At 36.9% G+C, this 17606-nt stretch overlaps 1 protein-coding gene across 6 annotated transcripts in view; it reads right to left on the bottom strand.

The window, feature by feature from the left end:
• GORASP2 (golgi reassembly stacking protein 2) overlaps positions 1 to 14307 on the bottom strand; it is a 32365-nt gene extending 18058 nt beyond the window's left edge. For 2 of the 6 annotated variants that reach the window (XM_037022907.2, XM_037022908.2), the window contains exon 1: positions 14048 to 14307. In XM_037022907.2, coding sequence (XP_036878802.1) covers positions 14048 to 14110 — 63 coding nt within the window. In that variant the 5' untranslated portion in view covers positions 14111 to 14307. The other 4 variants (XM_037022906.2, XM_037022910.2, XM_037022909.2 and 1 more) reach the window with 3 other exon arrangements.
• Positions 14308 to 17606: the final 3299 nt, after the last annotated feature.

Below are 17606 nucleotides of genomic sequence, written 5' to 3' on the forward strand. Positions count from 1 at the left end.
TGAAAGTTGAAGAAATAATATGAGTAAAAACCAGAAGAAGGAGCTGCAAAGTGAGAATCATAATACAGTATAGCTAAACAGGGTGGTGTGGGATAGAAATATAGAATGACAGAATTTGAAAATAAGATACCCTGTAATATAGGGGATCTTAAACTGAGGTCTGTGGATAGCTTCAGGAACACTGCAGCTCCTGAAATTATATGCAACATTTTGTATAAATCTGCAGTGTTTTGGGTGTAAAGATCCATGGCTTTCATCAGATTCTCTAAAGGGTTTCTCCACGACCCAAATAAAGACTTAAAGCCATGGATTTTACAGTTCTTTGTTTTACAGGTGAAGAAACCATCCAGTGACTTGCCTATGATCCCACAGCTGACTAGTGACAAGAGGTGAAACTCAAATGTATATTTTAGAACTATTAATCCAGTAAGAAGACCAGAGCCAGAATTACAGAGGACTTTTAATGGAAGATTAATAAGGTCATCAGCTTATCTACAACTCAAATGTTTTAGCATTTCGAATTTGAAATGGATTAAAATTATTAAAATTTATAAATTTGCAGTAATAGAAATATTAGTAGCTAGTAACATAATCTACTTTGCATTTCCCCTAAGATATTTTCATAATTTTTAAATGAATTTTTACTCTGCTTGATGTTTTATACCATCAAAACTACCTATGAAAATGAAGTTTGTATTGGTATTTGTAGGCTGATTTTCTGTAATAGCCCAACAGATCTAATAGCCAATTCTGAAGCTTTGCATAAAACAGATATACAAATTCATCCACACATACATCTGTAGCTATTTACACAGTAACAAATAATCTTAGTGCTTTCAAAATGGAACCCAGACTGTTCCCAGAATATGTCCTTCTAATAATACTACACTTTCAGATTAATGGTATTTAATCCTGGATTAATGATACATTCGTTCTTGTATTAATGTTACCTTTTATTTAAAGTCAAATTATACTATCATTGCCTCTGAAGAAGTAAAACTAGTTTTTCTTCATTTGTCACAGTAAGGAATAGTTAGTTATCCATTATAAAGATGGTTCAATGTTTAACTTACTAAAACTGATGTTTCTTCATGTAATTTTCCTGCAAATCTGGGACTAAATCATTTTTGTAAATTAAATGAATTAAATATTAAAGGGATTTATTATTTAAAGACGTTACCACTAATACAAATAATAAACTCATTTAGTTTCTTTAAACTCAACTTTCTTAAGTGGTGGATATTTTATATTCTATGTATTATTAAGCAAAATGTTTAGAACCCAACGTGGCAGGTAGATCTCTCCTCAAAGGGTAGATCTGAGAGGAACCGGGTGGCTGCCGTGAGCTGTTACGAGAAGAAAAGTGAGGTCATGTTCACAGCTAACTGGGAAAAAGAGTCACTATCTACTGGATGTGAAATGCCTATTATGTGCCTATCAGTTAGGTGTGAAATGCCTCAGGAGTGAAAGAGGATCATCAGCAGAGACATAGGAGCCTCCTCAAAGTGGAATTTCTCATTTAATAGGTTCCACATCTACTCATCTAATTCTCTTAATCTGAATATTTTTAAATGACTATTTTATCTAGAAACCAACTAGGCCATTGATCAATTTCAGACTTCTTCACTGAGGCTGCCAAAAGTTTACCTTTTAATTTTAAAAAGGGCTAAAGACAATACCTTTGTATTGTCATTACCAACTTAGAAAGTTGATCCCAAACACTGATTCTTACCATGCCACCAAGTATACAGTTTTAAAACTATTTGCTTGAAATGAAGTTTCCAGTATCATTTGAAGTATTCTTCGCTATAACTCAAATAAGATTCAATAGCTACATGTGAATTCTAAAATAAATAAACTTAATCCTTTCACCGACTTTATTTTTCTATTTTCATTTGCTACATTGTTCTCCTCTGTTTCTAATGGACCTTGAAATTAATTTCTTTCCTAAATTTACTTACATCATTAGTACCAGGACAGTTCTGGCAAACAAGGTTATCTTAATTATTGCTAGGAATCCAGAAGAGGGAGCCCTAGAAAATGTTCTTTTTGACCATAATACACTTAAAGGAAATTTCCTACATTTCATAGCTTGGAATGTAACATCCACAACACAGCAAATTAAACATCCACACAGGTAGGTTTCTCAGGCACCTAATCTCTTAAGCATCAGATTACATACTTCAGTATTTTCTGTCCCCTATGAGATCTCTCAATTGTTGATTTACTGTTCACTTCCTTCAAACCATCATAAAAACAAACAAACAAACAAAGGAAAAACCTGGCTCCATAGGCCATTAACATTATAGGGCCATATATCATGGCAATTTAAGATGATTATGTTAAACTTAAAGATTTAATAATTAAGACTATATAAGATTCTGAAAAAAAGCACAGTGGGAAGAGTTTTAGAGCCTGACTGGCTTCGTTTTGAGCCATGGTTTTGCCTACTTATTAGCTGTGTGAATGTGGGAAAGTTCATCTTTCTAGGCCTCAGTTTTCTCACCAGCATGTAAGGGATAACATCTACTTTACAAGAATATTGTAGCGATTAAATGAGTTTATGTTTATGAAATGCCTAGCTAAGTCTCTTATGATATGACAGGAGTCCTATAAATCTTAAGCTCACTTTCTAACACCACAATCACCATCAGAGGGCAAATCTTTACACCCAATTAATCCTGGACAAAAAGCATGTATTAATTATCTCTCATCTACTTAAAAAAAAAAAAGACCTAAAATGTTAGTCTGCTAGATCTTTAAAAATGTCTCTCAAAGATCAGTTCTTGACAGATAGCAGATCTAAAGGTCAAACAATAAAAGAATAATGTAAAATAAACAATAAAAAACTTAAAGGTAAAACAATAAAACTTTTAGAAAAAAACTTTGTAGAGAAAAAGTGTTTATAGAGAAAAGCTTTTGAGAGCTTCAAGTATGAAAAAACTTCTTAAACTAGACACAAAAAGCACTAACCATAAACTGAACAAAAAACTGGTAAACTAAACTGTACTAAGAAATTCTGCTCATCATAAGACAGAGTGAAAAGACACTCCAAAAAATGAAAAATACATATCCAACAAAGGAACTGTATTCAGAACAAATTTAGAACTACTACAAATTATTATAAAAGACAGTAAAACCACAAAAGATACCACTGCACATCCATGACAATGTCTAAAATGAAAAGACAATAGCAAGAGTTAGTAAGGATGTGGAGAAACCCTCATTCAATGATGGTGGGGATGTAAAATAGTGCAGTTACTGTGGAAAACAGTTTGACAGATCCTCAAGATGTCACATACAGAGTTATTGTGTGACCTAGCACTTCCACTCTTAGATATGTAACTGAGAGAAATGAAAACATGTCCACATAAAACTTGCACACAAATTTCATAGCTGCAATATTCCTAATAGCCAGACAGAGAGAAGCCAAATGTCCCTCAACTGATGAATGGATAAACAAAAGTGGTATGCCCATAGAATGGAATATTAGACAATAAAAAGGAATGAAGTACTGAAACATATCACAACATGAATGAAGCTTAAAAACATTATGCTAAATGAAAGAAGCCAGTCCCAAAGACCACATACTGTATGATTACATTTATATGTAATGCCCAGAACAGGAAAATCCAGACACAGAAAGTAGATTCATGGTTGCTAGGGGCTGGGGCCAGGGGGAATGAAGAGAAACTGCTAATGGGTACAGTTTCTGGGGTGATAAAAAGGTTTTAGAATTAGATACTGGTTGCACAACTCCGTGAATATCCTTAAAAAACCACCAAACTGTATACTTTAAAAGGTTGAATTTAATGGTATATAAATTAGATCTCAATAAAGTTGCTTTAAAAAAAAAAAGACAACCTTGTAGAGAAATGGGGAGAAGACATAAGCAGAAACGAAACAAAAGAGGATACTGACGTGGCCAATTTGCTCAACTTCAATAATCATCAAGGAAATGCAAATTAAAACCACAATGTAAACTACAACACACCTATCAGAACTGCCAAAATGAAAAAGATGGAAAATACTTGTTAGTGAGGATATGGAACAATCAGAACCATCAATTACTGCTGGTGGGAATGTAGATTAGTAAACTATTTGGCAATTATTTATTAATACTGAAATATGCACACCTCTGACTGAATATTTCACTCTTTAGTGTACCCAAGAGAAATGGGTATACACATGTTCTCCAAAAGACATATACAGTATAATGTTCAAAGCAGCACTACTTGTACTAACCCCAAACTAAAAACTACACAAATGCCCATCAGAAGCAGAGCAGATAAATTTTGGTATGTTCTCTCAATGGCATAAAATATATTAATGAAATGAAAGATCTACAACAATATACAATATGGATAAATCTCACAAGCAATATTTGAGCAGAAGCAGCCAGATACAAATGAATATATATCATATGATTCCATTTATATAAAGTATAAGAACAAGTCAAATACTCTATGCTGTTAGAAATCAGGATAGTATTCACTCTAGGGGGTTGGTGGTAGTTGGTGTGTGGCTAGAAATGACTGGGACGCTGGTTAGAGTGTGTTTATGAAAATTCATCAGTTGTACACTTACATGAAACTTTTTTTTATATAAAAGTTTGAAGATTTGCTCCCTCTATCTAAAAAGTAGAAATGAAATTACTGCCATCCAAGAACACCCAACACCTCACCCATGAGGAACACAGTGTGAAAACAAGCAAAAGTCTAAAGGACTAAACCAGTATTAACTCAAAAAGGACACTGAGTAGTCAATGCAAAGGCCACAGATGAACTTACGTTAACACTCTTCTTCACAGGAACATTTCAGGACCACTATTCAATTCTATTTATTTTATATAGATTGGCTTTCTGATTCCCAGAGTAATAGCCAAAATAGCTAAAAGAAGAAAGAGACATTACTGTCATTTAATTATAGCCAAAAATGATGGCTGGCAGAAAATGAGAAGAAATAAAAATTACAAACACCAAAAACCAAAAGGAAAAAAAAGTACCTGTCTTGAACCAAGTACCGAATTCTACCTAGTGGAGTACTAACTGTACACTTCATATAAAAAGTGTTCATTGTGATTGTGTCTTTGTATGGAGTACAAAGATGAAAAAGTCTCTGCCATTGTTTATAGAACTTGTTTTGAATATGGAAATCTTCTGTATGTGTTCCAGTCCAGTAGCCACTAGCTGCATATGACTATGAAGCATTTAAAATGTGGCTTATGTGACTGAGGAACTGAATTTTTAACTTCATTTAATTTTAATGATTTATATCTATGTTTAAATAGCCATGTGGATAGAGGCTGCTATACTAGACAGTACAGGTCTAGGTGAGACCTACATGATTTACAGTCCAATGTGGCACATTAATTGTCAGTAATCCTAACAATTAAGACAGAAAGGAGTTAAAATAAATATATTTAGCACCTATCTATGATGCTGGGGAAGCGTGCAATACATTTTAAAAATAGATAAACATGCAACATAGTTTTGATATTTAAGCAGTAAATACTCAGTCTTAAGGAAAAATCTGACTCTACACAAACCCTGAGAGATCTAACAAACAAGGTGAAGTTGTACTTTTCCCAATTCTTATCTGGCCAGGGGATTTACTTTGAACAATTAAGGAATGTAACAAAGTAGCTGAAAATAATAAAGAGCAATTATACTTACAAAGTATAATTGTAAAAAGAAATGTGGACCAAAACATGGCCAAGAAGGAGAAATTATGGACACAGTTACTGGCTTCAAACTTTGAGTTTAAACTGGGGTTCTCTTACCAAAATACAAATCTCAACATGAAAAATCCTTTTCTCAAAAGCACTCAATAAAAAACACCTATTGACATTTTTTACTCAAGAAACAATGAGTTTGATGTGGGGGGAGGTTTATGTCTGTAAAGGGCCAGTTTCCCTCTTTGGTACTTGATAAAATGTGTGATAAATAATTCTGCATCTGTAGTAAAGGCAAGATGAAATTTGCTAGACATTTTTTACTCAAGAAACAATGAGATTATATAGAAACCGCACAGTGAAGGGGCACCCATACCCAATACATAAACAGAAATTAGCAGGAATGATTGAAGCTGGATTTTGAATTACCAAATATACACAAATACCTAAAGTGGTGTCATTCCACTATTATGGGGAGTTTCAGTGGGTTCTGAAATCTATTTAGTGGATTATGAAAGAAAAGACAAATGTCAAAATAGAGAAATATCAGAATAGAAAAAATATAAAAGTCATGACTTAATAAGGGTATTTTTCATGAAATGTAGAATGTACCAGCTGCAATGGAAAATATATTTCTTACTTTGAGTTGTAATAAAGTTTGAAAAACTGCCCCATTAACTGTTTGTCCAATGAACTTCCACACAATAAAAGCAATTAAACTTTCAACTTTTCCCTCACTTTCTTGACCCTAGATAAATAGAAGTTTTGCCAGATTTACCTTGAATTTTTGTGTACAGACCTAACTGTTCTATACTGGTTGCTTTCCAGGGAAGCATCCATCTTTTTTTTCTGGGATTAAAAGGATAATAATACTTTATGCTAGATTTGGGTCATTAAAATTGATCCATTAACATCCAAATGACCACTCACTTTAACTGTGCATGTAAAGCCTATGTTTTATGTGTGTGTGTGTGCGCGCGCGCGTGCGCGTGCTAATGTGATCAAAATGGCAAGAAAATCTGGGAACATGATGTAATAAAAAGAAACCCCAAGTCCTTCACAGTTATGTATTTTTGAAAAGGTACTTTTGAAGTGGGGAGAGGTCTATGTCTCTAAAGGGCCAGTTTCCCTCTTTGGGACTTGATAAAACGTGTGATAAATAATTTTGTAGCAGACTAGAAGAGTTCAAGCCTCATCTGCTAAACATTCTCCTCACATGTTCTATCAAAATAGCTCAAAAAGCATGTTCTCCTGACAGGGACCCTATGTTATAACTTGTAACACATGATGCAGTTTGAAATAAAATTCTAATGGTAACTAAAAGGAAATAAAAACCCGTATTACATAATACCTTCCTAGAAAAGATCTATTTATTAGGAAAACAATGCTGGAAAAAACGGAAGTCTGCTCCAAAAGCAGCAAAGCCTCTGTCAACCTGTCACCTTTATACTCTCCACACATATTCACTGAGATATGTTTCTTTGCGAAAGCAAGCTTGCTGTGTGATCCTAGGCGGTAATCTCTGTGCTCGTTTGCTTCAGCTGTGAAGAGAAGAGGCTGACTACATGGTCTCTAAGACTGAATAATTTACCATGAACTAAGTCCAACTGTTGCTAAGTTATCTATAATTCTACAGTGTAGATCAAACTCAACAAGACCATTTTAATTACAAAGACTCTTTTAAAAAGTCATTTTACTTAATCTGTTAGTAACACTGTGGCAAGCAGTGAAAAGGACACTGATATTCTACCTTTTTAAAGAGGGAAGTAAAAGTTTCTTAAAAATAAGGATCCTCAAAAATGAGCAGGCACAATTCATAAAATGAGTGTATCAGATTTGACTAAATCTTATGCTTCAAACAGCAGTGAAGTACAGGGCTAGGTACATGAAAAAAATATATCTGCTGAATGGTTGATGACTAAATGGAAATACTACTGAAAATATTTACTGGTACATTTAACTAGTATGTGCCTAGTGTTTAACCAGTATTGCTACTACAATAGTGATTCTCCATGGGTGATAAAATAATGCAAGGGTTAATAATAATAAAAGAATCAGCTAACATTTATCAAGTCTTTGTCATGTTCCACACCCTATGCCAAGAACTTTATATGGAATATCTCATTTAATCCTCATGATAATCAACAAAATAGCAAATTATTGTTTAATTAAGAAATTTAAGTTTTTTTTCCAAAATATTTTCATATGTATTATTTAGAGTGATTTTTAGTAAAAAAGGTGGAGGTGGCATTACCATTCTCTCTACTTTTCATGCTCAAGGGAACACAATAAAGTGATATAGCTGACACTAAAATCTAGTGGTTCTCCAAGGTGATCTCTGCTGGTCTGTGACAGGTCTCAGTGTAGTCATGTCCACAAGATGACAGGCTTCCTCATTACTGATAATATACTTGAATGATCTCTCACTGGTGCTTAAGTAGACAAAAACATTAACTCCAGCATCATTCTCTTCATGCTGCAATAAATTTATCTGCAATTCCAAGAGGGATATACATGCACAATCTCTCAAACTTTGGTTCTGCCTATGTCGTTTGAAAAAAAAAAAAAAAAAAAAGTCACCTTACTTGATAATCTCACCTCCCAAAGCATCTACAGTCAAATTCCAAATACCAAATCTTTACTAGAAAATTAATATTTTCTAGTTGAGGTTAACAAATATTTTATTAGTGAACCAATCAAAATAATGTAATTCTTTCATTAGAATATTAAAGCCAGCAAAATGAATATATTGATATTAGTGGTTAGTGGTTATTCTAAGTCCAATCCTTATGGAAATTTCAGATGAATTATTAAAAAGCCCTGTTAGTACCTGACCTAGTAGGCCTGAGAGCCAATACTGTAAATTCTACTACTTACTGACCAGAGACAGAAGCCATCATTACCTACCAACAGGTCTTCCCCAAGTAAGGATCCTGAAGATGATAGTGCATAAATTAAAACACACTTCATCACAAAAATATGAAACTGTATATAAACAACATGACATTACTAATTTGTTCAAGGATTATCAATATCAGGAAATTTATGTCTGATATTTACAATTCCTAAAAGTGTTCTAAGGTTCACATACAATGTGAATAATTAATAGACTGAAAAAGTCTGATTCCTACATTTGAAAGCAATTTCAAAGAAATGTTTATTTGGTTGCAGCCTTTTACTAAAAGAGATCAATTTTGGGAGCAGATCAGAATATTTAGATGGTGTTTATAAAAAAGCTTTTTTTTTTTTTGAGAGGGCATCTCTCATATTTATTGATCAAATGGTTGTTAACAACAATAAAATTCTGTATAGGGGACTCAATGCTCAATGTACAATCATTAATCCACCCCAAGCCTAATTCTCATCAGTCTCCAATCTTCTGAAGCATAACGAACAAGTTCTTACATGGTGAACAAGTTCTTACATAGTGAATAAGTTCTTACATGGTGAACAGTACAAGGGCAGTCATCACAGAAACTTTCAGTTTTGATCACACATTATGAACTATAAACAATCAGGTCAAATATGAATATTCATTTGATTTTTATACTTGATTTATATGTGAATTCCACATTTCTCCCTTATTATTATTATTATTATTATTATTATTTTTTAATAAGATGCTGAAGTGGTAGGTAGATGCAAGATAAAGGTAAAAAACATAGTTTAGTGCTGTAAGAGAGCAAATTTAGATGATCAGGTGTGTGCCTGTAGACTAAGTGTTAATCCAAGCTAGACAAGGGCAATAAAACATCCATGGATGCAGAAGATTTCTCTCAAAACAGGGGGGGTGAGGTTCTAAGCCTCACCTCTGTTGATCAAAAAAGCTTTTTGAATTATAACTTTATATTTGGAAAACAACATCAAATAACCCCAAAATTTTCTTTTTATACCCATTATTTTAAGAATGAGTGAGAAGGGAGTAGTAGTGAGACTTTTATGTTTTTCCAAATGGGGACATGAGTTTAAAAAGTATGAGAAGCACTGTGTTCACAGAATAAAGAAAGAATTCACTTTCTCAAAATAAGTACTAAGTTGAAATCCTTTGGAATTTAAGTATATTAGTGAGGTGCCATTTAAGAAGAGCAGATCCATATAACAGCAGACACAGAGTAGGTATTCTCTTTTCTACTGAAATAATTCCACTTAGTGTCACTTTCTCCTCTAAGGAGAATAACTACTGCAACCCAGTCTACAGCAAATGGCTCAGGAGATAAAAGGCCTGGAGGCAAACTTCATCTCAATGGCCTTTCCTTCAAAACATCCATTCCCTCAAAATCTCTCTTGGAGGAAATGATAAGGAATAGTGAACATGACATTTTCCATGTGCCCATACTGTTGTGAACACTGGTTTCACAATATCCCCCATCTCAAGGAGTAGTAAGTGTAGAATGGAATTAATTTGAATATTTTAATTTAGAAACAGATCTTATAATGGACATCTATGAGGCAACGCCAAAAAGACAATTCTGAAAATGGTCTTGTTGGGTTCGCTTGATAATTAATCAAAAATCTAGGCAAGAATTCTATATTTAACATAGTTCAATTGTAGTAACTTAAAGTAACTTCTAACAAAACTGAGAAGCCCTTGGCTAACATTTTTCCTGCCTAATGTTAGGATTTGAGGATGAGAATAAAAATGGTACTCATGGCGAACATGGCATTGGATCCATTGCATAAGGGAATCTAAAATATGTTATTTTTAGAAGGCTTCTGAAAAATTTAAAAAACTCCCACTAGGTGTCTACTTTTAAAAATAACTTTTTATATTTTTGTGAATATACAAATATTTCATGATCACTGAGGAAATTTTAGAAAATATATTAAAGTTTAAAAGGAATATAAAAATGTCACCTTTTAATATCCTGACTTACTACCTTTTCATTGTATTTTCCTGGATGCTCAAATGTACAAACACATACAGAAAGGCATACCTAGGCCCACAGAGTATTTTTAAACACAATTTTCCCTGTATATACAGCACTCCAATATGTGGTTAGGTCCTGATTTACTTGTTAAAGCCAACATCTTAAAACTTCTGACCATATTGCACTCATTCAAAATCTTTGTGACACATGGCTAAGGGGCAGTGTCAGGCATATAAAAAAAAAAAGACTAGGAAAAATACTTCAACAATATTTACCTTTAGATGGTAGGATTACAGGTAATTTAGGCTCTTTGTTATACTTTTGAACTTATCCAAATGATCTCTAACGAATACCTCCCGATAATCAGAAAACAATGTAGTAACTTACTAAAATGAAGATCAACATTTATATAAATAGACAATATTAAAATTCAGTGACCTGGAAAAATGTGCATTTTAAGTGAAAGCAAAAGGTAGGATTTAAGGTTGTAATGTACTTTTAACAAAAGACTAGAGAAACTAAATGTCCAACAGCAGGAGGTGCTGATTGACTAATTATGGTACAAAAGACTACTATGGAGCTAAGTGAAAGCAAGAGGAAGATTTAAAATGGCAAAAAAAAAACCCTAGAAAATAGGTAGATCTGTGTTGCTATGGAAGATTGCCAAGATAGGTTATCAAATAAGACAAATGTAACAGTATGTATCATATGATTCCAAGTTACAGAAGGAAACAGAAAGAGAAGGGTGTGTTTGTGTATTGTTTGATATGCTTAAATTTTTGAAAGGATACATAAAAAACTATTCATAGTGGTTACTTCTAGGGTGGGTATAGAGAGCTGGGCATACAATATGATTACAATATGAAAATGTGCATTAACATGTGAATACATATAAAGGAAGCAAACTGCTCAGAGCAGAAAATCTGGAACCATTTCAAGGTTGTCCCCTAAAGATTTAAAGGCAGAATCTAACAACGGATATAGAAACATGATGGAAAAAATGTAATGTTCTATCTGTCTGAATTGTAGGGACTCTGAAATAAAACAGCTGTGGATATGGGTGTTATTTTAATTGGTATTTCAAAAGCCAGTCATACAAGTTCTTATTACTAACAAGGAAATGGCCAAGGGATTTATTAAGAAAACTAACTTTGAACTAAATCATTCTGGAACTTGTTGAACACAGGTTATTTTATTCCAGGGTTATCCTGCCATATTTACTTTGGTGTACAAATTTAGTAATCCAACAGTGGAATATACCACTGTACATTCAGGTCAAAACAAATGAAAGGCAGATATTTCTCTATGTTAACCTTTAACATACTACTTTACCCTTTTTAAACAAAGATAAGGAAACCATTACAGAATCAGATGGGTTAGGAAGTCAGAAACATTTAAAAACTTCTCCTAAACTAGACGATCATTACTACTTTAAAACTTCCTCCAATAAAAGATAGGATTATTTTACTTTCTGCAACATTTATGCTCCAGATGCAGACTGGAAATTAGGTTGCCCCTAGTGCTTCTAAAGATCAGATTTATAGATTAGTAGCAATCTGCACTACTGAATATGTATGAGTACCGACTTACTGAGGTTCACCTATGTAAAGAAAATACACGTCAAACTGTTTTACATCGAACAAAGTCATTAACAGAAGACTGAATTGGAATCCTTCAGATGTGTACAGCTTTATATCAGACTTAAAACTCATTATCACTGTTTTATTGAATAACTATTATAAAAATATGACGAATCCTCTGTTTTGTTGCCCTCGTCTAGCTTGGATTAATACTTAGTCTATAGGCACACACCTGATCATCTACATTTGCCCTCTTACAGCACCTAAACTATGTTTTCTACCTTTGTCTTGCATCTACCTATCACTTCAGCATTTTATTAAAAAAAATAATAATAATAATAAGGGAGAAATGTGGGATTCACATATAATCAAGTATAAAAATCAAACGAATAATCATAATTGACCTGATTGTTTATAGTTCATGATGTGTGATCAAAACCGAAAGTTTCTGTGATGACTGCCCTTGCACTGTTCACCATGTAAGAACTTATTCACTATTTAAGAACTTGTTCACCATGCAAAAACTTGTTCGTTATGCTTCAGAAGATTGGAGACTGTTGAGAATTAGGCTTGGAGTTGATTAATGATTGTGCATTGAGTCCCCTGTACAGAATTTTATTGTTGTTAACAACCATATGATCAATAAATATGAGAGATGCCCTCTCAAAAAAAAACCAAAACTCTCTTTTCCTTTCACTTCAAAAAAAAATATATAACGAATCTTCAAGGATTCACGGACCATTAGAAACTGTGAGAATAATAGTGTGGCTTCAAGACGGTAGATGGATGCAGAGGCAACTAGACACGATAAGCCTGAAAATCAGAAAAGTGATCCATATACTGCCTATCACGCATATATCTAGGTAATTTAGTTTGGGAATGTTGTCTCACCTAAAACACGGAACCTAAGGTAGAAAATCACTAGCTCCGTGAAGTGCACTTTCTCGCTTCCAGTGAAACGCTCTTGCCTGCGCGGAGCTACTGTCTAGCAAAACATCCTGACATGGCGCTGAGGACTGGGCCGACTTTGTTGACAAACCGTGTTACCGCTCACGCAGATGTCAAAGCACACAACCATCAAAGCTACTTTGTTAAAGACTCCCAGTTCCATGAGCAAGGACCACGTGCTTTTTGTACAACCCAAGCCGTTGATAAGCAGGGGCTTAACGAACGCCGTTTGAGAGTTTCTCTGCGTCTGGTGACTGAGATTGCTTCTTTTATTTAAATATTATTTTTTAAAGCGTTCCTCTCCATTATGTTTTATTACGGCGAATCCAAACCTTAACTCCACTACACCCTCCGCAATCTTAGAATGAACAGAAGGGTAGCTCCCCCTCCAGGAAATGTGGAAGAGGAGGGCTGCAAAGGTCAGGAGCGACAAAGAAGGGGAAAAAAGTCCTGTCCAATCAAGTAAAACCTACTTGTAGGCCATTTCGTTTTTTGTTTGCTTAACTGGCCTTTCCGGACATCCAGACGGTGCTGAGGTGGCTCACCACCTGCCTTCGCGTCCCCACCTCTGGCCTGCACGTTCCAGGCTTCCTCTTCTCGGAAAACACAAACGTACCTTCAACTACCACCTCTTCCGCACACTCTGCCTCCACGCCTTTCCTAACTTTGGAGCCAAAGAACTAAGGGGCGGGGGGAGGCGGCAATGAAGGCCGCCAGGAGGAGAGGGAGCCAGCCGAGCCAGGGCTATCTCCTTCACGCCAGCGCCGCCCCCGCCATCCTCCCAGGGCGGCGAACTCCGGGCCGGGAAGGGCGGGTGGGAGCGGCCGCCTGAGCCCTCCCGGGCCCGGGCAGTGCCCGCGGCCGCCGCTCCTCCGCGGGGCCTGACCGGGCCGCCCCAGGAATGGAGCCCGACGGGGCCTCCGCCTCCCGCTGCCAGGCCCCGCCTCCAGCTGCCGCTCCCGCCGTCGGAGCCTTACCCGCAGGACGTGGTAGCCCTCGGTGCCCCCGCCTGGGATCTCGACGCTCTGCGAGGAGCCCATGGCGGTGGGCGGTCAGTGTGGCCGGGCCGCGCTCCGCGTTGTTACCCGTCCCCTGCGCACCGCCCGCTCGGCTCCTCCGTGCAGCGCCTGGGACGTGGCACTCGCTACAGCGGGAGAGCCGGGCCGCACTGCCCGCCGGGAGGTCGGCGTCGCGGCAGCCGAGGCCGCTGCGACGTTACAGACAGCGCCACCTGCCGCGAAGAAACGGGAGAGAGGCCAGCAGGAGGAAGGCGGGACGGGGCGGGGCGTACTTGAGCTCGCGAGAGAGCGGAACTACGGTTCGTTCTGCCGCAGCACCTGATACGGGTCGCTGGGTTAGTCAACATTCATCTAGAGCCGTTCCCGCCTGTCCGAAAAGGCGGTTCCTTGGTTATAGCTCCCCTTTGTGGTCATAAGGAGGGAAAGAGCTGTTGCTGCAAACACACCCAGCTCTCTCTTTGGTTCTATAGATCTTGTCCTAGGTTATGCAGAGGAGGGAGATGGTCGCTCTCTGAGCTGAATACCGCGTTCGTTCAGCTCAGCTCCGTTTTATTAAAGAAAACACTTCCCCTTTATGAAACAGGTGTCGTAAAAAGTCATAGAGGACCCCAAGAAGTGCTCTGGTTTTTTTGCCTTCCCTAATTGTGAGAACAAGATCAAAGGATTGGTCACAGTCTGCGTAATGCTGGAGTGGGAAGCGCAGTTGGCTGTCCTTGGCGTTCCATCATCTGCTGCTGGGGCCCCCATCTCACCTCCTTAGGTAGCCAAGTTGTATTCACACTTTTCCTACTCCCTTGGGCTTTGGCCCCTTCTCTCTAGAACTTCAACTCATGGCCATTGCCCATGCATCCATTTGATGGCCACTAGTGGTGGATCAACCGGAATCAGAAAATGTGGATTCTGATATGAAGCAACATGAAGTACATATCACCCATGAAGTATTCCAGCCCAAATGTTTAGCTTATTTTACAACATATTTCGTTAGACCTTCCAGTTCAGAGGAATACAGAGGACAGAAGAACAAGCAGAATAACATCACAAGGACAAAACCAGGCAAATATAGGAAGTGGACTGTTCTTTGAACAGTTGACTGTTCTTTCCTCCAAGTCAGAATAATCAGTAAGGGAATCTACTGGATTTAAAAAAAAGATATAAAGAACATAACCAGGAGATGCAATGGAAGGTCTTGAGCTGGGGGCTGATTTGGAAAAATTAGAGGTATAGGACATTTTGGGCTCAATTGGGAAAATTAGAATATGTACTGAATATTAGAAAAGTATTGACATGGAAAAGTGGAAATTATTGACTGAAAAAAAAAGGTTACAAGACAGAATATGTCTGAAAAATATGAAAACATTTTTGTACAATATTGTACATATGTATGTATATGAAGATGTGGGAGGAGATGAACCAAGGATTACAGTGGTGATCTCTAGGGGTGACAGATGTTTTTGTTTCTGCTGGTTATTTTGTAATGCTCATGGACTGCTTCTGTAACAATAAGAGTTTTTAAAATTTAAAAATAAGAAATCATTTATCTTTCTTTGTGGTCAATAAACTAATACAGGTTTTAGGAGTCCTAAAAAAATACCAAAATACACAAATGAAATCCCCAGTTAAATAATGGAGGTTACTAACAATGTCCTAATGGCTCCTAAAGGACAGGGACTGTGGTGCAATCAGTCAAAGGAATAAATATTAGGACCAGATTTGATGATAATATTCTTGTTCTGCTTGGCAGTTATAATGCTCTTCTCAGTCGTGTCATTAGCTGTTGCTTTGTTCAGTGGTCAAAATTTCTGTTTCCCAGACATCTGATGCTAGCCATGATTTGCAGAACACGGGTCAGAGAACAATTCCTGCCCTTCGTTACAGCTGTATTGTGCTTTAGCCACACAAATGACTACATGCTATTCCCCATTCAGTCCTCTTACTTTCTTACCTTCTTAACTTTATTCATGCTTATCCATACATCTGGAATGCTCTTTCCTACATTTTCTACTTAGAAAAATTCTAACTATCCCTAACGCCCATCTCAAATGTTGCTTATTTTTCCCTAAATTCAGAATGACTCTCTCCTCTCTCCGAGTTGTTGGAGTAGTTAGTTTCTTCATTTCTGGGACCATCATTATCATCGTCATGAAGACAATCATCATCATAGCCATCTCCAACCACTTCCGGTTCATTCACTCAGGGTGAGGATTGTGTTTTTCATCTTTAGATCCCAGTTCCCAGTTCAGTGCTTGAAACATGGTGGTAATATTTGGTGATTTGAATTGAATGTGTGTAAGGAATAACTTCAAAGCCTTTCCTTATTTCAGAATAATTTAATGTTACCTCTGTTGCTCCTATTTGTACCTGATCAAAATCTTTTTTTTTTCTTTTCTTTTTTTAGGGGCAGCTAGTAGAGTGTGAGGTACAAGGCTCACCTGATTTGAGACTGAAAAAATGTGATAACCAGTTCCAGTTTTCCTGGGGCCAGTTGTTCTCCCTCTTTTAGCTAGGGAACATGCTCAGAAGTCAGAAAAAATCCCAAGGATGTTGCGAAAGCTAACATAGATAAATATAACATGATGGAGAGGAAAACATAGGAGGTGTTGTCCAAGTCAGTCTCAGTTGAGGTAGGAATCTGCTGCGGGCAAGTTGGTATTTTGAAACATCACAGGCAGCAGTAAAGCAAAGCCCACCAAAAGCAACTATTTACATACTAACAAAAATCAAACCAGAAGAAATCTATTTTTGTGGAGGAAGCATCTGAAGTGCAATTTTGTGTGTCTATTCCATTTATTCTGAGTTCTTGTAAATAAGCAGTTCATGATGGAAGGGCCATTTCTATCCTACTGACTGGAGCAGCCTAGTACTGTTGCCTCCAGACACCTTGGGAAACTGGCTCCTGCTGCATTTGGATGACAGCTGCACTGCATAGTCAGGCAGCAGGGCCTCCCTCCTCTATAGCCCCTTCCTAATCTAGTTTCCTTTGCTGAAGGAGCAAACCTTGATGTGGCAGTGGGTGGGGGCTCATGTTATATGCCATGAACTCCAGACATAGCAGACTAGAGTAGAGGGGAACCCCTGATTTACCTGCAACCATTACCTGCACTAACCAATAACTTATGAAGTGCCCTGTTAAGAAAAGCTCTCCCCTCACCCACACCCACCACCAAAACAAACAAACAACAGATGGTGGTGACTAGCCTGGCCAATCAGATTTTTCTCTTTGGGGACTTGGAGCTAGGAAATACAAGAAGAGATTCAGTCAGTGTATATTTATTTGCATATTAGAATGTAAACTCCCTGAGGTCTTTGCCTGTGTGTTTACTACTGCATACTCACTGTTAACAATGGTCTGGCATAGTATAATTGCTCAAAAAATGGCTGTTGAATGAATGAATGGCCGTGTTAATAAGTGCTTGGATATGTATCAGAATCATCAGGGAACTTGTGAAAATATAGAAATCCAAAGTGTAGTTTACTTCAATGAGCTTGGGTCTCAGTAGTCTTCACTAATTTCCAGGTG

The sequence above is a fragment of the Manis javanica genome, chromosome 12 (genome assembly GCF_040802235.1).
Source record: "Manis javanica isolate MJ-LG chromosome 12, MJ_LKY, whole genome shotgun sequence".
In the NCBI taxonomy this organism is placed as follows: Eukaryota; Metazoa; Chordata; class Mammalia; order Pholidota; family Manidae; genus Manis; species Manis javanica.